This window comes from Strigops habroptila, chromosome 8 (genome assembly GCF_004027225.2).
Source record: "Strigops habroptila isolate Jane chromosome 8, bStrHab1.2.pri, whole genome shotgun sequence".
In the NCBI taxonomy this organism is placed as follows: Eukaryota; Metazoa; Chordata; class Aves; order Psittaciformes; family Psittacidae; genus Strigops; species Strigops habroptila.
Window position 1 is genome coordinate 1,089,008 of NC_044284.2, and position 23,994 is coordinate 1,113,001.

Below are 23,994 nucleotides of genomic sequence, written 5' to 3' on the forward strand. Positions count from 1 at the left end.
ACTCCAGCACTGCCCCGGGGCAGCCTGTTCCAATGCCTGAGCACCCTCTGGGGAAGGAATTGCTCCTCAGCTCCATCTAAACCTGCCCTGGGGCAGCTTGAGGCTGTTTCCTCTTGTCCCATCCCTTGTTCCTTGGGAGCAGAGACCAGCCCCCTCCTGGCTCCATCCTCCTGTCAGGCAGTTGCAGAGAGCGATAAGGTCCCCCCTGAGCCTTCTCTTCTCCAGACTAAACCCCCCCAGGTCCCTCAGCCGTTCCTCATCACACTTGTGCTCCAGGCCCTGCACCAGCTCCGGTGCCCTTCTCTGGCCCTGCCCCAGCACCTCAATGTCTCTCTTGCAGTGAGGGGCCCAGAACTGAACACAGGATTTGAGGTGCAGCCTCACCAGTGCCCAGCACAGGGGGACAGTCACTGCCCTGGCCCTGCTGCCACACTGGTGCTGAGCCAGGCCAGGATGCTGGTGGCTTCTTGGCTGCCTGGGCACAAGCTGCTCAGGTTCAGCTCTGTCAAGCAGCACCCCCAGGTCCTTTCCCATGAGCAGTTTCCAGCCGCTCTTGCCCAAGCCTGGAGCGTTGCAGGGGGTTGGTGTGGCCCAAGCGCAGGACCCGGCACTTTGCCTTGTTGAACCTCATCCCATTGGCCACAGCCCATGGATCCAGCCTGTCCAGATCCCTCTGCAGAGCCTCCTGCCCTCCAGTAGATCAACACTCCCACCCAGCTTGATGTGATCTGCAGATTTAATGAGGGTGTCCTCAACCCTCTCATCCAGATCATCAATGAAGACATTAAACAACACTGATCACAGTACTGATCCCTGAGGGACACCACTAGTGACCGGTCACCAACTGGATGTGACACCATTCACCACCACTCTTTGGGCTCTGTCATTCAGCCAGTCCAGTGAAGAATACACCCATCCAGGCCATGAGCAGCCAGTTTCTCCAGGAGAGTGCTGTGCGAGACAGTATTTTTTACTGTCAGTGTTTTACTGAGGTCTAAATAGACAATGTTCACAGCCTTTCCCTCATCGGCCAGGTGGGTCAATAGCCTGCCGGGCCAGGGTCTCACCCGATGGAGCAGGGGCTCTGGTGCTGGGGACACTGCATGAGGATGGGCAGCAGGAGCATGTCTGCAGTGAGAGACATGAGCATTTCATATGGAATCCATGATAAATTTATTAGAGAAGGCTAGTTTGCATTAAGATACAGAGTTCTCAGAGAGAACCCTGTTGCAAAGAAACAAATTGTCCACCAAATTTTGAAGACCACATTTAGGCAAAACTCCTTTATGTTTCAGTTACAGCTTCAGGGACTTAGGTTGGTTTACTGGTGGTTGGCAAAGGATAGTGGATCCTGTGCAGCACATCAAACACAGGTGACACCCTGGCCCCGGTGAAGGTGGTAGCAGAACTTGAATGGAAATGTATTTCATCAATAACAATTGTAAACCATGGGAGACAAGCACAGTACAAGTAAATGTAACTTTAATACTAGGCACATGTTCTATAAGACAATAATTAGAAGTATGCTGTAGGAGAAGGCACTTTGTTAACACCAAAGGAGCTTAGCTGGAGCTGCAGGAGTGTCAGTGCAGGGCACACCACTGCTAACAACGTGCCAGAGCAATGGCCACTGCACATACAGACACAGCTCTGGCAATTCCAAGAGTTTGCTGCAAGATGTGGAACTTCTCCCAAACTAAAAAATGGGCCATGGTCTTTCTGTGACCACATTTACAGTGCCTGCTTGCAGATGTCAGCATCATTCTTGATATTAAACTTGAAGATACATCGGACATCACAGGTTAGACTAAATACTTGAGAAAAAGAGCCAAGAAACTAACAGTTTTATGAACTTAATTAAATTTCCATTCCTTCCCAAGGGAAAATGCATTGGTTTTCAGCAGCTTTTAGACTACCAGCCTAACCTAAGGTGCATTTGCCTCATATGCTTCTCTACAGAACTTCAGGTATTTGAACAGAATTTAGCATTTCTCTGTTTGGCTGTTTGGCTTCTTTAATGAATAATTAACTCCCCAAAATTTTAGTCCCATGGCTACGCTAAACCCAATACTCTGATATTATTCTAGCATCTTTTCTTCTGTCCCATGGAGGACTGCTTGTCAGATGTTCACCTTAGCCTTATTTCAAGTGATGATGCCCAGGTGGTTTCAATATACAACAATTTGTTTGACCTCCTCCGCTCTTGTCAATAGCCAAATAGTTTTTAAGGATTTGTTTGTAGCATCAATCAGATTTCATGTTCATTGCATTCCCCGTGGGAAATAAAAATAAATCATATAGGTAGGGTACAATATGCTCTCTTAAAATGATGCCTAAAACACTGACAAAACTAATGGTATCTACTAATGACTAAAATGAAAAGTAAACTAATGAGAGGCATGACATACTAGCTACACATAGAACATAACAGCCAAGTAGCATCTGCCAATTCAACTTAAGGGTATTTTGTTTTTCTTACAACAAGTAATTAATCTGATATTACGGAATATAATCCATGTCTAGGATGCCAAACAACTCTTCAGAAGTTCATATAGACCATTTTGATGTAGCAGCAGAGAGAGCAAAGGCACTCAAAACACTGAATAACAGCAGGAACCCGGGAGTGGAGTGTTTCCCAGCAGAGCTCTGCAAAAAAAAAGAACAAAAAAAAGAGAGCAATTTGTTAAACCCAATTCAAAATAGTTCTAGTTATTACCATTATAAAAGCATAGAAAGTTTCAGAGTAATCTTTTCCTATTAGCTTTCTTATTAAACAGACACTTCTTATGTTACATGATCACATCCATGTGTATAGTACACGTAAACCAACAGGTCTTCAGTGATTTATAGGCAAGATTCAAAGTATACTTTTAATGTGCTTTGTAACTCTTATGTGGTCTCATTTCTTCTCATTTTTGTTGATACTATTCCCTTTTATTATGTTGCACACATTCTCAACCTTTTATTCAGAGATAGGAAATCTGACAGATACCTCAAGGATAAACAACGCTTTCAGTTTTCTACAACATGTAGAGAAAGAAATCAGTAGAAACCACAAAAAGTGCTTACCACTTGACTGCCGCCCGAGGAAGGAGAATTCTGAAAAGAAACAAACAAATCAATCTAAAAGTGTTCCCAGTTTTGGGGATTTTGAACACAATTTTGTCTGTGATCAACAACATTTCCATAGCTTAACCCACTGCATGGCTTTAGAGCTGGTCAAGAGGAAAGTAGCTTTGCATAGATAAAGAAATAGAGAGTGTGTAACTAAAACTACCTCATCTAACATCCCAAAGTTTCAGCTAAAATTACTGAAAGAGCAAAAGTCTCTTTCTCTCTCATTCCACTATCATATTCCATACAAAGTTTTCCATCCCTGCAGTTGAAAGAGGATGTTAAAAATTGATGAGTACTGAAAAAGGCAGGAGGGGAGTGGGAGAGAGAGTGCAAACCAAAGTAACCTACCAGGGAGAAACTCAACAATCTAGCTTATAGCAAAAACAAAAAAAGAAGTGAAGGATTAACTGGGCAGAGCCTATCAAACCTACACAGAGAACAGGAACTGAAAAATAGAGGGTTATAAATTGTAACAAGGCCACTACCTGGAATGGGAAGCAAGGCAGGTTCAGATTTAAACTGCAACTTGCACTGAAAGAGCTTTCCCAGGCTGAGGCTGTATTTTCGACAGCAGTTTCTTTAAATGTGCTCTAATACAAATGGAATTAATACACAATGTTCTCTTCAGAACAAACCAGCCCAAAATTGCTATGTCAACCACTCTGGTACTTTGTTTTCTAAGAAAAGAAGGTGAAAATGCTGTGATGAAAGTATTCTTACCAGTTTCCCAGAATAAGTGCTTCCTGAGGTAGAGGAGCCCTGTACAATAATTATAAGCCGTTTACTTTTGTGGTATGAGCCTCCTAGTGAATTGTATCCAAAGAGCACACAGCAGTCTCGAAAATGCCCTAGATATTAGTAGTTTTGATACTGACTACTTGATTTTACCTTTTTCCTTGCTTTCCCCCCCCCATTCTAATTGAATGGTCTTGAGTAAGCACAGCTTTATCCTCTTCATTCCACGAACGGTGACAAGAGGGTTTTCAAAGCAGTGTATCATTGACTGAACTACAAAGTTTGAAACTGAAACAGTTATCCTGCTATTTAAATACATCATTCTTAACAGAATGACCCTATGAGTAACAGAGTATATCAAAACTTTGCTGTGGCAAGAATGGATGCTGCCTCATCCTAAGGCTCAAGTTTGAACCAAATATTTCAATTTTTATTGGTCAGACTTCACCATTGTAATAGAATTTTAAATTTCACCTTCATTGTTGTTACCTATTTTCAAACCCAATACCACATTTCTAAGTTGGTTATGGAATACTGAAAAGAAGAATATCCTTACTGGCTTTCCTTGATGACTGCCTCCTGAGGAAGGTGAGCCCTGAAAAAAGATACCCGTTTTTGACTCTAAGCCTATTTGTACTTCAGTATATTCTGGCTATCTGGAGTAAAGGACCACAGGAGAACAACACTATTTTGTGTTTAGTCATCTAAAAATCCCAGGGAAAAGCTTATCTAAATCACAAATAATTAACATCTTTCTGTTACAAGTTCTTTTGAATGATGTATTGGATAGAGAATTTGATTGAAAGTTCTCAAGTAGAAAGAGCTGGTTTGTAGTTACAATGTGTTTAATATATGGAAAAGGAAAAGATAATAAGGTCCAATTAAACATGAGTTCCCCTTGAATCAGTCTACAGTTAGATTGGGGTGGGGGAAGGTACAGTCCTACTTGAAGAAAGCTGTAATAACAAAGTAAATGAAAATAAAGGTGGATACTGAAAAAATAGATATTCTAGTAAACTTATTCAGCTTTCTGGCAAAGTTGCTCTGCTTATTTGAATGGCAGTGCAATAGGACAAGCATTGATTCTTTAAGAAATGCCACCAAATATGGTACACAAAATCTCTGACCTTTATGATTCATGAATAAGAAAATGTAACAGTTGTGCCCACTTTTTAATAACAGATAAAACATTGGGTGTGCTGATTTATATCTCCTGCCATCGAATGAGAGCAAGGTCTAAATTACATAGTAAGAAAAAGTGGTCTGAAATGGGAGAAGATGAAAATATGCATAGTCAAATGTCAACTGTTATTCCCTTAAAAAAGTATTTTCTTCAAAGCAATCCAGAAATATTTAAGACAAATACACATAAAGTCAGTGAAAAAGTGAGCCCCGAGCACAGAGCATTGATTGCTATGAATTCAAACAGAAACAGCTGTTGAGAAGTATAATAATAACAATATGCTGTAACCTCATTCTATGATGACTACAACTAATCCAGAATTTGAGTTCCATATGTAACTGGATATGTATTTTTGTAGCAGGCTTGCAAGAAAAAGGAAAGAAAAAACTGAATTTTTTTTACTTACTCCTTGACTATATTGTCTGCCTCCAGAAGAATATGAGTCCTGTAAGAAGTCAAACAAACATCTATTAATTGAATGAATAAATCCTCTATCACTGTCTCGGGACAATTTGTGCAATACTTAGGACAAACTTACTTGGATGTTACTTGAACAAAAAGTAACCGGGGTTCCTAAAACTTAAGCTGTCTACTGCAAATCAAAATGGTGGCAATTTATTATGCTGAATCAAGTGGTGTTATGAAACACTCTATGGCAATGATAATGTTTTACACAGAGCAGTAATTCATTGTAACCAATTCTTTTATTCAGCTTGCTGAAACAACTTAATCAATATTACCTCAACTATTTAAGCTCAGTAACATGGGCAGATGAATGTATCTTATAGCATCAAGTAAATGACCTGATCCAGACAGTACAGGGAAAGATGTAGGAGTGATGGGATGGGAAGAGAAAATACCCACCTGCCCACCATACTGGCTGCTTCCTGAGGATCCCTATTAAAAAAAAAATCACAAGAAACCTAAATGCTTAAGCATTTGTTTGTTTTTCTGTGCAGAATGAAACCTTACAAAAGGATCTTCTGACAGGAGACCCCAGCAGGAATGTGGAAACACTTCTGACTCAATTCTTCTAAGTTCCTCAACACTTGAAAGTAATAAATTCAGCAGTCACAAAACACCTGCTAAGATGTTTTCTGACATCTATTCTCTGACATAAATATACAGGTATAAAGTGTCTTTAAGTGTGGCTCTGTTCAAGAGGGGGAAAAAGTCTACTTTATTTGTGATTCTCTAGGTCAAAAACATGTTCAGAGGGTTTCATGTGTATTATTGTAAGAAAATAAGTGTTTTGGGAAAATTTGTTTCACAGCTGTTAAAAATCCTCTCCATGCTACAAGAAATGATCTTAATAGAGTGATACTGAACTCGAATGCTTGCCAATGGAGTAAAAAGAAATTAGTTTTTTTAGTATAGCAGAGTGAAACTTTGCAAACAGAGTAATACTTGTGAAAAATATGGTCCACCTTCTTATTAGAGAGCCATCCATTACATATGTTAACTCTTTGGGCTAGCAAGATTTCTCACTCAGTGACAAACTACAAAGTCTACAAAAGGTACATAGGGAGCTGCCTACAGTAAGAAGCTCTAATTGCAGCTGAAGATGAGTAAAGTAGTATTATTGTGGGTAACACACCAGAATTTGTATTTTCAAAGCAATATCTATTGGTAGATGTTGTACCAAGTTTCTAAGTATTTAATCTAAACAAATGCAAAAAAAAAAAAAAAGAAAGAAAATGATAATACAATTGAAGAATAACAGAGAAGATAAGAGTTTTTGGTATCATAGGAATGTGAAACTGAAACAAAAATGGTGAGTTCAAATTGTCACTTGAGAGAAAAGAAGTAAAAGAACTAAAATGATGATCTGTGCAGAGTCTTTAAAATGGAGTTTGTTCACGTCACTCCATTTCATTTACTGAGAAAGAGCCCCTGTTTTCAGATATTTATTAAGAGTAAAAGGACTCTGAGAAACTGGCTGGCAGCATGTGCACTGCGTCCTATTTTTCATTTAATAAATAGCAAGTAGGAAGAAGATCTTGAAAGCAAAGAAACATTGCTTGCCTGTCCGCCGTACTGGCTGTTTCCAGAATATGATGAGCCCTGGAAAAAATGGGAAACATTTGTAAATGGTGTTTTTAAATATCACCTGGCATCAAAAACCTGAACCTCATCTAAACAATACTCATGGCACTCATTAACTGGAAGAATATTACATAGTTATTAATGCAGTGGCACATGGCTACTTCTCTGCACATCAGGTTAGTGGTTTATGCAATGAGATGAAGCCCATATTATTCTCCGGTGTTTTTTCAAGTTAAGAAAGCTTCTATAGCTACACAGTGAAATCTTGGCTCTGATAGAAAGATTTAACTGCAGTGTCAAGAGCGATTCAATAAAAGCCACATGCACCCTGTGGAGTTATTGTCCCTACCTCTGTGTCTAAACTGAACTGAATATTTAATGGCTCTCTGGCAACTGAGCCATGTTTATCCCCAAGGAACTAATCCGTGTAAATGTTAAGACAAATTGCCTACCTGTCTACCATGGTAACTGTTTCCTGCATAAGAGCCCTGTATTCAACAAAAATAGCAATTTTTACTCTGAATTGAATACAATGTCATGCAGAGGAAAACCAAGAGAACATATTGACCTATTGCAGTGATCAAGTCATCTACATTGATGACTAGTATACTTTTCTATTTGGTCGATTAAAGAAGGAAAGGATTTAGTGTTAGTTCATCCTCGCTTCTTCAGATTATTTGCTTGCAAAGAGAAGTAAACTGATAATTTACATGTTTTCAGCACTTCAGCTTCTCATAAGTGGTATATATCCCATTACTGGTGTATTTATGGCATGTGGGTTTTGCTTGATTTCATAATCTGAGAAAGAGAAGTAGTCATCTAAGCAATTCTGACTATTCTGAGACAACAGATAACTGAACCTTCGCTTAAAAGTAAATTAGCTGAATTTCAGCAAAAGAGGGGGTGGGGGGGAGAGTCTTGGTTTGGTTTTTGTGTGTGTGTGTGTGTGTTTGTTTTAAATATTTACCCAAGTACAGGGAATATACTCACTCATTAGACAGAAAAATGGAAACAGCTTTAACTTTTTAAATGTATTGCTCTGCTCCCACTCGGAAGCATTCTGGACCAAGATTTTAGATCTAAGTTTCACTAGTTCAATCATACTGGTAATAACCATCATAAGAGCACTATTACACACACATGTCCAAACGTCAGCAGATACACTATGAGATACTTGGGAAACAGATTCTTAGCAAAGTTCCAGGTGTCTCTTACAAACCAAAAGAAAATAAAGTTTTGAAGCAGTTTTTCATGTCCAAATATTTTACAGAGTTAGCTCTAATTTTAGTATTAAATACAGATACCAGGAATATTACTACTTGTTTAATCCACGGTGGGGAAAAGGTAATTATTTCCCATGTATTTCCTTGAAAACAGAAGTGTGTCTGGGTGGCTAGTTTTGAATACAGGAAGCAAGTCGCTTTGTGTTTTTGTTCTTAGCAGGTTCAAAATTCCTCATTTTAGCACAATGTGAGAACAACTTCCATCATACATATAATTTCACAGTCACAATGATTTCAAAAAATGCAGTTCCTTGGGAATTACATACTATGAACAATACAGAAAACCAAAGAATACTCACCGTACTTCCACCGGGGCACACACATCCACCCTGCATAAAAAACAGCCAAACTTATTTTCCCGAGTCTGTGACTGGAGGAAGCCTCTGAATTAGTAAATCAAGCTCACATTCCGCTACTGCGAGAAAACGGACTCCAAAAACCTGCTCATAGACTCACCAAGCTCCATTTAAAAAGGAGTTTCTTTCTTCACCATCCTTTCAGGCTGGCTGTGTACCTACTGATCAAAGTTTTAAATATAGTCTTCTAATTTCTCCTGTAAAACTTGCAGTAAAATCCTTACCCACCGAAAGAGTAAGAGGCCAGAGCACCTGGAATACACGCAGTACTCTTTCATGCTACAGATGTTACAGCAAACACTACACATGACTTCCAGTGGAAGCCTACTAGGGGATAAAACTAACTGAGAAGTGGCCAGGAGTTCACCATTCAGTGCCTCGCTTTCCACATTCAATCTGCATGAAATGGGTAAGGACAGTGTTGGCAGAACACGGTTCTTGTGAAGGAAAGGTAGGCAAAGTAAATTGTGAGTGCCTGCCACTAGCACAACTGGTGGGGAGAAAGGAAAGCGTACCTGTCCACCATACTGGCTGCCTCCTGAAGAACCCTGGAAAAAAGGAATAACTGATTATTTCTGTGTCACTGAGTAACATTCTCACTTGTTCTCTGTGGTCCCTGGACTTTCAGCTTGCTTCTGTTTAAACATAACAACAAAAATGGGCTTCTCAGAACCACAGGTTGTTTAAGGAAGCACTTCCATGCAGTCAAACAAATTTGCTCATAGCATGATCTGACATAGCAGACAGACCCATACTTGGCTATCCTCAATCAGTTTGGCTTAAAGCTAGACTCTCTCAAAATGTTCCTTTTCTGCAAAAACCATGGGGCAGTTTTCCTAATGAACTGTGTACTGAAACTGCAAATACTATGAAAGTAGAAGTTTTACCCGTCCACCATACTGGCTGCTTCCTGACGAAGCACCCTAAAAAAATGAGAAAGAATTTATGTTTGGTGCACATTCTTTAACTTATGTATGACCTGTCATGGAAAAACACACTCTTATTTTCTTCCATGGATTTAAGTGTCACAGGAATGCCAACACTTTCTTTCTAACCACACTGAAATCTACTGGCTTTTACAATGGCTACTGTTTAAACAGAAGAGGAAAGTTTAAATCAAAGTCAGCTTCAGGCAGGGGTGAGTAGTGCTGCTGCACTGTGCTATGTTTTACTTTCCTGAGTGGGCTGACACAGCAGAAGGTCGTATATTCATGTATTCTGCCTAAACACTGCATTGCTGTAAGCCACCCCATTATAAGATACTCTGGTTTTTACCCCCCAGAAGACCAAAAAACCAAGAGAGAAATATGAACAACTGAAAAAACAACCCATAAATAGAAAACCAATTCATACCTGCCCCTGTCCTCCATACTGACTGCCACCGTAGGAAGACGGACCCTGAAGCAAAGGTGTCAATTATTTCTCTATTAAAAAGCTTCTTTAAGGGTTTTTGAAAGAAAGACTATTTCTTTCTCTGCTGTACAATGAAGGATTACAGAAAGATAATCACCCAGCCTATTCGTATATGTGTTCTGTGCAAATTAAGGTTAGTCTGTAACATACGAATCATCCAGAATACTGATCATGAGCTGTTAGGATTATATACCTAGTTTCAGGAGACTGTATACGGACTGAAAATCTCTTTCTCCTCTAATTTCTTCTCCAATAAATCTGAAAATGAATGTTTTCAGAGGCTAAGGATGAGTTTGTTGGGGATTTTACTCTATATTAAAGGCTATACCATTAGGCAGCACTAGGAATCCTTTCATTTCACGAGGGCATGGAACACCTCTTGGGAACTCCTGACTTTCTCCCTATTCCCCTGCTGAGACATACTGCTTCTCTGGTATCAACTCTGATATTGCATTTTGCTGAAGGGATGAAGTAGTCCATAGGTTGAGGCAGAGAAGGAATGCAATCTGCTTTCAGCCACTCCTTACTGCTAGAGGTAAGAATCCGTAACATCAGCGAAAGGGAAACAGATCCAGAATGAGGAGGGCATGTGGGAGGGTAGAACAAGGCCAGAACTGCATTTATTGTGGTACAACAGAAGTACTGGGCCTTCATAGTTTCTGTATTGTTTCAGATCATGTATCTTTAGATACCTGATCATCTACTACCAGATTTTATTCAAAACACGATTATTTTCAGTCAACAGAAAAGTACCAAGTTTTTATGTAGAAGATGGGTGTTAGAATAAGGACTACGCAGGAAGAGATTCTTACCTGTCCTCCATACTGGCTGCTGCCTCCTGAAGAAGATGAACCCTGAACAAAAAGAATTAAATAATCTCTATATCCACGTCATAGTGCTCCTTTAAACAGTGCTCCATATGAAGGAGAGATACCTAATTCCTTCAGTGCAAAACTGAGTAGACTGAACTAGACTGTGCAAAAAGGAGTGAGACTCATCTGCATTTATCATGACGCATCAGAAATTACATCTCCTAAAAGCTCTCCTGTGGCTTTGTATCACATACATTTATAACTACTATATGTTTAGCAACGCATTAAATAAAACAAGGAGTGAGGGGAAATAACCCCAATCTCCTTAAAATGTTCTTTTACACAGAGAAGTACTAAATCTCTTGGATAAAGTAGTAGGCACTGCAAGGGAAGGATTCTCACCTGTCCACCATACTGGCTGCCTCCTGAGTAAGGTGAACCCTAAATATCAACAAAAAAGGAAACTGAAACTTCTTTACACCCATTTCACAGAATCATAGAATCAATTCGTGAGGCTTTGAAAAGCTTTGGTCAGCCTCATGAGTTTATTTCTGAAAGACATGACCTCTAATCCTGCAAAATTTCAAGAGCCAATTGAGTCAACCATGTATTTCACATTCTATTTTTTCTTAGTCTTAAATAATGCTCTTCATCTGAGCTTGTTTTGTTTAATCATAGTAGCACAGAATGCTACAAGGATTTATTGAGAAGATTTTAGACTAAGATGAGCCAAGCTAAGGTTGACAGTCAGGTAGACAATGAAAAAACTACAAGTTTGCATAGGTCAGAACTGCAGAAGTGGGGACTATCAGTGCTTACCTGTCCTCCATACTGGCTGCCTCCATAAGAAGATGGCCCCTAGAAAAATATTGGAAAACAGTTATTTCTGAATACCTCATTCATGGAGACAAGTGTCAAAGACATCTGTATTTTGTTATTTGACTGTAATCTTCCCAGAATAAACTCTGTATCTTTGTATTTCTTGAATTCACAATATTACTCCAGAGAATAGATCATTATGAAGTTTCTTGAAATATTGAGATAGCTATCTGGATAACCCTTTACTTGACTAGAGTCAAATAATGGTAAAACAAATATATCACATCAAATATGAAAGGAAGAGCTTACCTGTCCACCATACTGGCTAGCTCCAGAGGAATATGAATCCTGTAAAAAGTACCAAATGATTGAGTTACCTGCTGTAGGTTTTCCTTAAATCAAAACATGACTCTCCCGGGACAACAGGAGCAAGGGAGCAAGGTAAGGGTGAAGCAGGACTTTCAGCATGATTTAATAACTAGAGTTCAAGCCTTGCAAGGTACCTTGGGAGAATACGCAAGTTCCTAAGCAAGGGTGGAATGCAAAACCCCTGCTGCTTTGTTTGTGTGTGACTTGTTGGGAAGATTCAAGCAGCATTCTTTCAAGTGTTTTCTCTGCTCATTTCTGGAGAATGGCATTTCTTTATTTGGAAAGCTGAATCCTGGGCCAAAGGTATCAGTAACAATTGCCTAACAGGTCTCTGAAAACTAAACTGAGCAAGTTCACTGGGCCCTCATACAACAAGAGGTCTCTTTAAAGAGGGAAGACTGGATCTGTTATTCTTCTTAATGGAATTAGGTCCACTAGGAATCAAAAACGCTACTTTTTGATTCATTCTTTATCCACACCTGGGTTTTGTGTGAGATTCATTATGCAAATTTCACAAAAACAAGGGCACTATTTGCTAAAAAAGCCATCATGTATAATTTTTGGGACACACTGAATTCTATGCTGAATTTCATTTACTGAGTTCTTGCTTTTTAAACATAGTACCCATATAAAAACTGAACTGAATTGAATTTGTGAATAACCATCACAAACTGGTTCTCCTTTTGGAATGAGTGCTTACTTGGCTGCTGTACTGGCTGCCTCCAGAAGAAGATGAGCCCTAGGGAGGGAAAAAAATAAAGAAAAAGAAGAAAGAAAAGCAGAGAAACCAGTTATTTTTCTCTAACAACAGAACTATTTCAAAGCAAAACTTCTTGAAAGACAGCAGTTTATAAATCCCTATTTTAATTTTGATTTGCTTGGGTTTAAAATCTACTCAAAATCTAAAATCCAGCCTTCCCTACTTTGTTAATACAGCTTGTATTTGCTGTGCACCTGTCCACCTCCTCCAGAGCCCTTTCAGAAAGGAAATGCCTGTTGTTCCACTTCAAAGGATCTGACGGAAGGATAGGCAGCTGCTTTCTCTCCATTTAAAATCACACTGAAGAATGACATCCCCATAAAAAGCTTTTAAAGTTCATTCTTGCAGAGTCCTACAGAGCTTTTGAGTACTCTGAGCTTCCACAAGAGCTGCTAAGCTCATAAAGAAATGAAACTGGTTTGTATTTAGCACATAATGTTAAGCATCTATAAGAAATGTGGCCTTCATGGGCAATCATAACTGTGTAAAATGGCCTGTGAAGAAGATATTAAAGACAATGTTCTGAGGTGGACTGGAACACATATTTTCAGGAGAACCAAGATCTACATTCAGTATGCAAAAGCCATTCTCCCACACCGAGGTGCTGGGTGCATCTATGCATTAAAATAGAGATCAGTAGCGTGCTTTGAGATAGTCCCCACTCCATGATGCAAAACAGATGACACTGAGTCTTGGAGTGAATTAATTGGATGCTTTTTAGGTTAATCTAAATTGTAGAATGCTTTCTAGGGGAATACTTCATGCGTTCGTGTAGTAAATGGACTTTTGATCCATGGGACCAGACCAGAGCAAACCATTCCTGAAATGTGTATAGCGTGGCCATCAATTCATCAGCACTGGTTGTTTCACTCTGTAGGGTGCAACTGTCCTAGCAGTTTGCAGTACTTGTAGGTGTAGACACAATTACTATGTTCCCTCAGACTTTATGCACAATATCCCTGATTACAAAAGGTGCTGTCCAAAGATGGCCAAGCCAGTAAAAACGAAACAAAAAACCCCAGTCCTAATTAGGAGTTTCAAAGGAAACAAATCCCAGCATCAATAATATGAAGTATGTAGAACACAGGTGGGTAAGAATATTTTCCTGAGTGTAGATATACACACATTCCTTCTTCCTTCAAGGGAGCAGTCCTGTTTATCATGTAATACTGTTTTTTGTCTGGTACATTTATGTAGCTGTGTCCAAGTCAGCTTTGTATGGGTTAGCAGTCTGGTAACAATGCCCCAGAGCTCTGTGCCAGACACAAAAAGACCCAAATGGATTTTCTTCCTTTAGTGCAGTACACACAGAGCTCCAGTGACATATGCTGCATAACTTTCTAACACATGATGAACAGAACTGGTCTTGGGAATGCTCTAAACAGGTCTCTCCTGCAAAAGAGCTCTTATCCATGGGAGATAAATTAAAATTCCTATCTATGAACACTAATCTTTCTTGTAGTGAATTATCTAACAAGAATACAAACACATAAATCCATGTCCTTAGGCATATTTTGACATTATTCCAAGGAAGCCAATGGAACTCCCACAATAAATGCTGTTATATACCTGTGTTTGTGCCAAACAGCATTTTCATTCAAAGACTTATCTTTGAATGAATACTATTTCAAATGGAAAGAGAAACTGTGAGCATTGCGTGAATGTCCTGTGTGTACTTTTAATTGTAACTAAGGTAGTTTATTTTCACAAGCATATGACTTTTATTAGGTACTGACTCTTTTTAACTTCTCTAACCATTATATTGACAAAACAAAACCAGGGCACACTTAAGAGCTGATGAATATCGCTTACATTTGCAGAGGTATCACTCCTGACTAAGGTAGGGGATCCACCCTGTAAGGGGGAGGTGGGATGGGGGAGAAAAAGAAAAAAAATAGCCTTTGTCTTTGATCTTAAACTGAAATAAAACCTTAGAATGGCTGTTCTGTGGTATTGTAAAGGAGGAATATCCCAGCCTGGAATTAAATTACACTTACACTTTGCTTATGTTTCTGAATTTGCTAAGATAGCAAATAGTCTTTTTTGGCCTGGAAGACCATGAGTGTCACAAAGAATCCTTTTGTATCTACCCGTGACTTATTGCATAGCGAATGAGAATGCTACCCAAAGTGCAGGAATGTCCTTTACATACTAGATGTTGATTGACCACAGCCTAAATAATTTCATATGGAGTTAAAAGCACAAATAGAGAAGTGGCTCAGGTTTTTTTGTTGTTGTTTTGTTGTTCTGTTTTTGTTTTTTAAATGTGGTAAACATTGATTTCTAAGATAACTTTTAATGGTTGGCAATTTTGTAGATTTGATATTATTTTAACTTTCCTTCATGATAGATCTTTTGACAATTAATTCTGCTATTTAATGCAATCTGTCCCCCTGTGCTGGGCACTGGTGAGGCTGCACCTCGAATCCTGTGTCAGTTCTGGGCCCCTCACTACAAGAGAGACATTGAGGTGCTGGAGTGGGGCCAGAGAAGGGCACCGGAGCTGGTGCAGGGCCTGGAGCACAAGTGTGATGGGGAATGGCTGAGGGACCTGGGGGGGTTTAGTCTGGAGAAGAGAAGGCTCAGGGGGGACCTTATCGCTCTCTGCAACTGCCTGACAGGAGGATGGAGCCAGGAGGGGGCTGGTCTCTGCTCCCAAGGAACAAGGGATAGGACAAGAGGAAATGGCCTCAAGCTGCACCAGGACAGGTTTAGATGGAGCTGAGGAACAATTCCTTCCCCAGAGGGTGCTCAGGCATTGGAACAGGCTGCCCAGGGCAGTGCTGGAGTCACCGTCCCTGCAAGTGTTCACGCACCATGTAGACAAGGCCCTCAGTGCCATGGGTTAGTGGTGGCCTTGGCAGTGTTAGTTTTATGGTTGGACCTGATGATCTTAAAGGTCTTTTCCAACCTAAATGATTCTATAATTCATAATTCTTCATCTTGGCATAATGAGAAATAACTCCTACCATGTCAGTGATATGTAAGTCACCAAAGGAGCAATGACTATAAAATTAAGAGTACATTAAAATAAATAACTTAGACATAATAGGACCACAGATAATTTTCCAGTTAAATAATTTAGTAAAAGAAAATAGATAATAAAAAATAACACTTACAGAACTTGCCCCAGAACAATCACATCCACCCTGTAAAGAATGCAGAAAATATTTATCAGGAGCACAGGACTGAAAGGGACCCCAGTTAGAACTCAGATGACTTCTTCTACCACCCCAGGTATGGAAGCCAGAAAGCTACGTTAATAACTGTCCAAATTCCCATCTTCTAGAAATTAATCTGTTTCCTGTTCTCTTCATCCTATGCAACTATTCTCACACTTACTTAGTGCTTTGATGGGGCGAAAACTTCTAATATAGTTATCTTCCAATTTGTTATCTACAATCTTTACCTTCAAAACCTTACCCATCAAAAGGACAAGTAAAACATTCCAAGTCATACTACAGAGAGCAATTCTCTTTTTCCATACAAAAACAGGTGATTTCTACTCTGATAAAACTAACTGAGAGGTGGCCAGGAGTTCACCATTCAGTGTCTCACTTTCCACATTCAATCTGCATGAAATGTGTAAGAAGAAAAACATATAGCAACAAAGCAGGGGTAGAAGTTCCAATACAACTGCCACTCAGTCACTACTGGCTACTCTGGCCTGTGGGATGTCTGAATGACATGGAAAAAGAATATGACATTGCTGAGGCTTTAGGCAAAAAGGACAGCGTTGGCAGAACACGGTTCTTGTGAAGGAAAGGTAGGCAAAGTAAATCGTGAGTGCCTGCCACTAGCACTGAACTGTGCTGTGTGGAGAAAGAAAAGCATACCTGTCCACCATACTGGCTGCCTCCTGAAGAACTTGAACCCTGTAAATGTTACATTTTCATTTAAAAGATTTTCTTTGAGAAGTTTGACATGTACATTTGATTTACCACCTATTGTCTTTTCCTCTCTAAAGTGTGTTTGAAAAGATCTATCTGGTTACGAACCCAGTTTTATCTATAGAAAGCTTAATGAGGATAAAAAACCCCACAGTAGTCTGGAAACTTAGGTACTGCCAATCTGCTCATATTTTCTTGATGCATGTATATTGGGGGGAAAAAACAATCAAACAAAATCCCCCAAACCTCAAACAAAACCCACAAAAAACCCAACCAACCAAACCCCAACAATGACAAAAAACCCCACAAACCCCCCCAAAAATACCAATCCCAAAACCCCCAATCAAAACCAAACCAACAATGAAGAGAAGTTTCCCACCTGCCCACCATACTGGCTGCTTCCAGATGAGGACAAGTCCTGAAAAAAATTTAAATAATTAATAGTTAGAAATACAAATTAATATCCAATATTTCTTATTTTCACTTGCTTCCTGGTGTTAGAACATCAGTTGATACATGAACTGTGTTCTGATCACTCTGCTTACACTTGCCCTTTTACGTAGAGATATATAAGGAAAAGGTATTTGAGTACCAAATGAATCTTGCTCCCAGATAAAAGATTGTTGTAATACAATATGAGGGCTCAAGCTTTTGTATAACAGATACTTGGGGTCAAAAATACAATGAGTTAGTATTTACCTGTCCACTGGAGTAGCCACCACTTTGAGAGGATGAGCCCTGCAAAAAGTAGACCCAATTTATTTTTGTTTCCAATAGCTTTTGGAAAACAAGACTATGTTGTGTCTTATACACATTTCTTTAATCTTTTAATCATTATTCTTTTAAAAAGAGTTTGCCATTTGGTTTTACAAGATATGGTGCCAGATGTCATGAGAAATTCTAGGAGATAAACAGTTGGGTATCATTTACTCATCAGGATAATTGAAATAGAACAGCCATTTTGGAAGGGAACTGCAAATAATGAATAAAATAGATGCTTACATGTCCACCTGACTGGCTGCCTCCTGGGGAATAAAAATCCTGGAAAAATGCATTGAAATTACATGAAAAAAAAACCAAAAAAACCCCAAGCCTGGAAAGATCAGGATGGAAGCTGAATTTCTCCACATTCCTTAATTTTTTCTCATGGATTATTTAAGAACAACAAAAAAAGATCTTTCTGTTTAACACAGCACATATTCCTTTATGCCTGTTGACAATTGCTCCTTTAGTGAAAGATATTTTTGGATATAATGATTAAAGAGTTCTTATATCTCCAACAAAGTAATTTCTCAGTCTGTGTCATTTAATTCTCATTAGAATAAATAAAACGTGTGCCATGAAAAAAGGACAGGAAAATGGAAGTCATCAGAAGTGAGCAATACAGCACATTACAGAAAAGGGTTACGCTTAGAATAAATGCTGGACAAACCACAGTATTGAAGCCTTTTGCAGTCAGGTAATGAGTAAAAAAGTGCAGGAACCCTAACAAGTAAATTGTGGTACCATGGTTTGTAATGTTAGTTTGAGATTCACCTCAGCACCAGCTGGGATTTCTAGCAGTACTTTAGCCATATCCTCATTCCCTCTGTGCCTGTGGGACTTTTCTGTCCCACACGGGAAGCTGCTGTGGCAGCTTCCACACAAGCTGTAATTTAGGTGGCTAGGAGTTGCCAGGTCCTGGGGCAGACACTCTGGCAACACATAAGGAAGGAGTACTTACCCGTTCACTCTGCTGGCTGCCAGATAGTGAGCTGGAGCCCTAAAAGATAATAGAATCTACTTACTGCACAGCAAATAGTTCTATTGTTTTCTAAGCAAGGGCAGAAGGCAATGAATACCACTGCTTGTTGGGAAGGTTAAAGATGTAGGCTGTAGGGTAAGCAGCATTTTTTCAAGCTCTTTCTCTGCTCATTTCTAGAGAATGGCATTTCTTTAGAAAGCTAAATCCTCATATAGCATAGTAAAGGAATGAGATCACATCTCAAACTATGTTATTTCCTCTTAGAATGCTATAGTGGAAAACAGCAGCACTTTAAAAGCTGCCCTGGTTCCTGTAAGAGCTCAGTGGAACACACCAGTGTTGTTATACCTTAGTTTACTTCATACCATTGTTTCCTTCAGAAGGCCTCGGGGCCCTCTGTGATATCGTATTTTAGCTTTGTTGAATATCCACAAGAAGATTTTGATACAGAAACTGTGGAAGCTAATGACACACTATACTTCTGGCTGAAACGCACGTCTGAATTTTTAGAGAACAATTTCCTACTAAGCAGGACACCGGAAAACAGTTGTTAGAAATCCAGTTAAACTGGGAGAAAATGAGACATTAAACCTACAAAGTTATAGAAACGGCTTCACCAGAATTAATAGGAAATATACTTTAGTCAGGAGAAAAGGCATGTTCTTAAGCAGAAAAGCAAGCAGTTCTCACCACACTACATGAAAAGGGACCATTCCTATGCAATATATAGATGAAGGAACTTGAATCTTAGATGTCCAGCATTGGAAAAACACAAATGAAGTGTAATGTGAATTGGAGATGGAAAGAGTGGGAGATAGTCTGCGCAGGATTGATGAGGGAAGTTGTATTGTAGAAAAAGAATAAAATGAGAAAATGATTAAGGGTAAAAAAAAAAAAAGAAGGAAAAGTTGAATTTTTAAATAAATCTGTATTTCAAGAGCAATTATGTTTGAAAGTCTTAATTTGTGGGAACTGTTGAGAATCCAGAATAGTAAACATAAATGGCATATACTCTTAAGGAAATAAATCACAAAATATAACCCTTAAGAACAAGAATGGCTGATCTGACATATTGATAATGCTGTTCCTCTAGTTAAATGAGTGTTATTAAATTAACTCAGTGAAAAAGTAGCCCAATTAAATTGCTGGAAGTCTCTGGTTCTGTATACCATGAGCATACACTAATACTGAGTTTCAATGGAAATCCTGAAATAAAGGAAAAGAGCTTCCTTTGTAAATGCTACTTCTAATAACGACTTCCAAAAAAATCTTGATAGCTGCAAGTCAGAACTGTTGTAAATGCAGTTTTAATTTGCCAAGTCCTTATCATACCGTAGCACAATAATGTGACATAATTTAAATCTGTTGTCCTTTATCTCTAGAAAAAACCCCAACATTTCAAATAAGTTATTGCGGAAAACTACTAACCAACACAGAAGATTAGAATGTACTGGGAAGGAGCTCTTGACGATGAGATAAGGTAAAGGTCCAGGTAAGCACCTAGATACTTAAAAGGGTAGCAAATTCTGATATTGCTATACTTGAGAAGAAACACTTACATTGTCACTGTCACTGCCTCCTATGGAAGATGAATCCTGTAAAATAAAGAAAAACATTTCTTTTCATATAAAAAAAAGACTCGCACATGATCTTGCTTGTGGAGATATAAAATAGAAGGATAAGAATAACCAGACGCTTAGAATTTCCTATTTTACCTAAACTAGGGAATGCATAAGAAAAGAAAAAAATACATAACTTCACCTGTTGCTTAAGCAAAAGAGGTTAAAAAATCCCAACTCTCCTGGTAAACGTGTGTTTTTATAAGGAAAAATTCTGGATAAAGTTGATTTGCAAAATGAACCATTCTTTATATCCAGAAATCCCACTATCCATGCTTTATTTCTAGAACCTGCTCTAGAAGTAGCAGCACAGCTATGAAAAAGCAATCAGGATTATATGCCTTCTTAGTTTTAATAAATAATTAGGTATGACTTGGGCTGGTTAAAATGTGCTGCTAAACAAAACATAAGATAGTCCCAACAGAGTGATCCCACAATGACATTCACATTCATAAATCCGGACTTCAAATAGAGCATGTGCTTGCCCCTAGACTTGCAACAGCTTCTGCAGAAGTAAGGTAAATGCACAAATACCTTATTTGTGAATGAGCTGATGCACAAACAATCAAATAGTTAAAGCATTGAATAGCCACAGTGGCATAGCTAGCAGGAGAGTATTTATAGTGCATCACATCCCTCCATTATGGAAACATTTGGAGTGGTACAAGGGTAAATACAAGGAGAAGCAAGCAAAAAGTAAAATGGCATTTCCATGGGCATCGCTTCAAAGTAACCGAGATATAGAACCCAGTGCACAGAAGAACCAACACAGTGAGCTTAAGCTTTTGATGTATAAGACAAATAACATTTACCTGACCATAAGATCCAGCACCACTGTATGTGGAAGATCCACCCTGTTTAGAACACATAAATCATTTTCATATTGCAAACAGACTTTGTTTTTTTTTTTAAGAAAAATAAAATATTTTGATGCTTACTGTAGGGAGATTTTAAAAATGTGAATATTTACTTAATCAGAATGGCTACCGAGCAACTCATAGTTATGTCCCTGTAAACCACTCCTTCAGCATATTTTAAACTCAAATTCTATTTCTACTTTTGTAGACACCTTCATTCTTGCAGATGATTCAAAGCTATTTTTGTTGAGGAGAACAAGCTTTCATGGTTGGAGGCATCCTGCTTTTTACTTCCATATAAATTTTAAGGCTACTTAGTTAAAAGTAGATGCAAATTTCACTCCACAAAGAAAAAAGCCATGTTCATTAAAATAGAGTGAGAGCCAAAATACAGAATACAGCTGTATATAGGAGTCCTCAGCACCCTTTTTGTACAGAAAAATCCATTATTTACCTGACCATAGGATTCACTGCTGCTGTCATAGGCAGAAGACCCACCCTGTACAGAAAATAAACCCAAGTTGATTATTTTGGTTCCCTCAAGAAAGAGTATACTTTCTTTCAAAGGGCAGTATAGGAATGAGAATAACAGAAGCCTCTGCTACCTTTTCAAATGAGGAGGAACACTCACCTGTCCATAAGATCCACCAGGAGAGAAGGAAGAACCACCCTGCAGAGAAAACATTAAAAATTACTGGTTTGTAGTTGAAATGTTCTCTCAAGGAGGACTTTCAGGCTGCTCCTGTGTCGGCACAGTGGCCACAAGACTTACCTGGTTATCAGAGTAAGAGCTGTAGGAAGAACCTTGGCCGTCCTGAAAGGAAAACACACACAAGCTATTTTCTTGCAGACATAATGAGTATTTAAATACCAGGGTATCTAGTTCTCAATTTGAAACCCTTCCTCCCAGTTTTGAGCTAACTTTTATGTACCTAAATAAAAATCAAGTCCAATAGTGTTGGCCTGCTAAAATCTGAATTCTGCAAGGAACCTGCAGATTCCATTCTGTGCTGTTCTCTGTCAAACCTCACACCACTAGTTTACAGCAGGGTTAATGTAAGTTATCTGCTCTGAAACAACCATATGGAGGGTATGTCACAGCACCCACAATATCAGGAGTGGAGGAACCAGGATGATGGGAGGTCTCTGTTATCCTGGTGAGGGAGGAAGAACAGCTACCTGTCCATAGGATCCTCCAGGATAGAAGGAAGGCCCTCCCTGTGCAGAAGACAGAATGAGTTAATGGTTTATATTTGGCTGCTTCTTCAGGGAAGGTTTTAGATGGAGCTTCTGAACAGGGCAATTTATCTGCATGTTTACCTGGTTACCAGAATATGTGCTGTGTGCAGAACCTGGGGCTCCCTGCAATGAAAACAGACTAGCTATTTTCCTGCAAACAGGATCGTGTAAATAGCAATGGACCTGACTCTCACTTTAGGCCAATAGTGTTAAAGAACAAGGATCTTGTTATCACTAATTTTCTTAGCTGGATGAAAGATCATTTCATGGAAGTTGTAAACACAATTTAGTATTTTCCTCTGATGGACTTCATGGTGTAAATTACAAACGGTTGATTTAATTCTTGGGTGTTACCTTTCACAACAGCTGCTGTATGGGGAATGCAGGAATGTGAATAACAGAAGCCTCTGTTACCTTTTCAAATGAGGAGGAACACTCACCTGTCCATAAGATCCACCATGATAGAAGGAAGAACCACCCTGCAGAGAAAACATTAAAAATTACTCGTTTGTAGTTGAAAAGTTCTCTCAAGGAGGACTTTCAGGCTGCTCCTGTGTAGGCACAGTGGCCACAAGATTTACCTGGTTATCGGAGTAAGAGCTGTAGGAAGAACCTTGGCCGTCCTGAAAGGAAAACACACACAAGCTATTTTCTTGCAGACATGATGAGTATTTAAATACCAGGGTATCTAGTTCTCACTTTGAAACCCTTCCTCCCAGTTTTGAGCTAACTTTTATGTACCTAAATAAAAATCAAGTCCAATAGTGTTAAAGTGGAAGAAATCTGGTGGTAACTTTCTTGGCCTCCTAAAATCTGAATTCTGCAGATTCCATTCTGTGCTGTTCTCTGTCAAACCTCACACCACTAGGTTACAGCAGGGTTAATGTAAGTTATCTGCTCTGAAACAACCATATGGAGGGTATGTCACAGCACCCACAATATCAGGAGTGGAGGAACCAGGATGATGGGAGGTCTCTGTTATCCTGGTAAGGGAGGAAGAAAAGCTACCTGTCCATAGGATCCTCCAGGATAGAAGAAAGGCCCTCCCTGTGCAGAAGACAGAACGGGATAATGGTTTATATTTGGCTGCTTCTTCAGGGAAGGTTTTAGATGGAGCTTCTGAACAGGGCAATTTATCTGCATGTTTACCTGGTTACCAGAATATGTGCTGTGTGCAGAACCTGGGGCTCCCTGCAATGAAAACACAGACTAGCTATTTTCTTGCAAACAGACATTTAAGTGAGTGAGTCCGTTTCTGAGTTTTTGTTCTTTCAAAATATAGCTTTCAAAGAGGACACTACTGCAATCATTAGAAGAGAACACTGGCTATTTTTGTTAGAGATACAAAAACCTTTACCAGGTACTTTCTCATTCAAGTTAAAAGACCTCAAAGTATTAGTAACTTTTCATTTTATTCTTTCTAATCCCAGAATCCTATGTCATACCTGGCAGACTCTGTATTGTTACAGATGATCATGACCCTGATCATGTTTTGAAAAACTGTAAATAGGGTTTAGGAGAGCAGATTTTTCAACTCACTTAAAGGAGAAGAATATTTACCAGTACATAACATCCACTATTACTGTCACATCCCCTTTATATACAAAATAGATGAAGTATTATTCTATGGCTTCCTCAGAAACTACTTGTAGACTGAGATATTGTCTTTAGATGAGGTTTAGAGAAAAAAATGGAATAATTGCACCATGAGGAATTTGAGGATCCACATAAGGCAAACCCATTGTTTCCTTT

General features: G+C 39.1%; 1 protein-coding gene across 1 annotated transcript in view; it reads right to left on the minus strand.

Annotated features, from left to right (window-relative positions):
* Positions 1-2,030: 2,030 nt before the first annotated feature.
* The window catches only part of LOC115611631 (hornerin-like), an 88,390-nt gene continuing 66,426 nt past the window's right edge, over positions 2,031-23,994 (minus strand). The window contains exons 49-77 of the mRNA XM_030494867.1: positions 22,824-22,865; positions 22,683-22,721; positions 21,776-21,817; positions 21,635-21,673; positions 21,458-21,502; positions 20,959-21,000; positions 20,087-20,122; positions 18,507-18,545; positions 17,786-17,824; positions 17,483-17,521; positions 17,163-17,201; positions 16,730-16,768; positions 16,013-16,042; positions 14,706-14,747; positions 12,834-12,872; positions 12,074-12,112; positions 11,765-11,803; positions 10,074-10,118; positions 9,608-9,643; positions 9,236-9,268; positions 8,664-8,693; positions 7,534-7,569; positions 7,061-7,099; positions 5,900-5,932; positions 5,442-5,480; positions 4,409-4,447; positions 3,838-3,876; positions 3,070-3,099; positions 2,031-2,646 (exon numbers count right to left, since the gene is read on the minus strand). Of these exons, the coding sequence (XP_030350727.1) occupies positions 2,548-2,646; positions 3,070-3,099; positions 3,838-3,876; positions 4,409-4,447; positions 5,442-5,480; positions 5,900-5,932; positions 7,061-7,099; positions 7,534-7,569; positions 8,664-8,693; positions 9,236-9,268; positions 9,608-9,643; positions 10,074-10,118; positions 11,765-11,803; positions 12,074-12,112; positions 12,834-12,872; positions 14,706-14,747; positions 16,013-16,042; positions 16,730-16,768; positions 17,163-17,201; positions 17,483-17,521; positions 17,786-17,824; positions 18,507-18,545; positions 20,087-20,122; positions 20,959-21,000; positions 21,458-21,502; positions 21,635-21,673; positions 21,776-21,817; positions 22,683-22,721; positions 22,824-22,865 (1,167 nt within the window). The 3' untranslated portion in view covers positions 2,031-2,547. The remainder of the gene's footprint in view (positions 2,647-3,069; positions 3,100-3,837; positions 3,877-4,408; positions 4,448-5,441; positions 5,481-5,899; positions 5,933-7,060; positions 7,100-7,533; positions 7,570-8,663; positions 8,694-9,235; positions 9,269-9,607; positions 9,644-10,073; positions 10,119-11,764; positions 11,804-12,073; positions 12,113-12,833; positions 12,873-14,705; positions 14,748-16,012; positions 16,043-16,729; positions 16,769-17,162; positions 17,202-17,482; positions 17,522-17,785; positions 17,825-18,506; positions 18,546-20,086; positions 20,123-20,958; positions 21,001-21,457; positions 21,503-21,634; positions 21,674-21,775; positions 21,818-22,682; positions 22,722-22,823; positions 22,866-23,994) is intronic.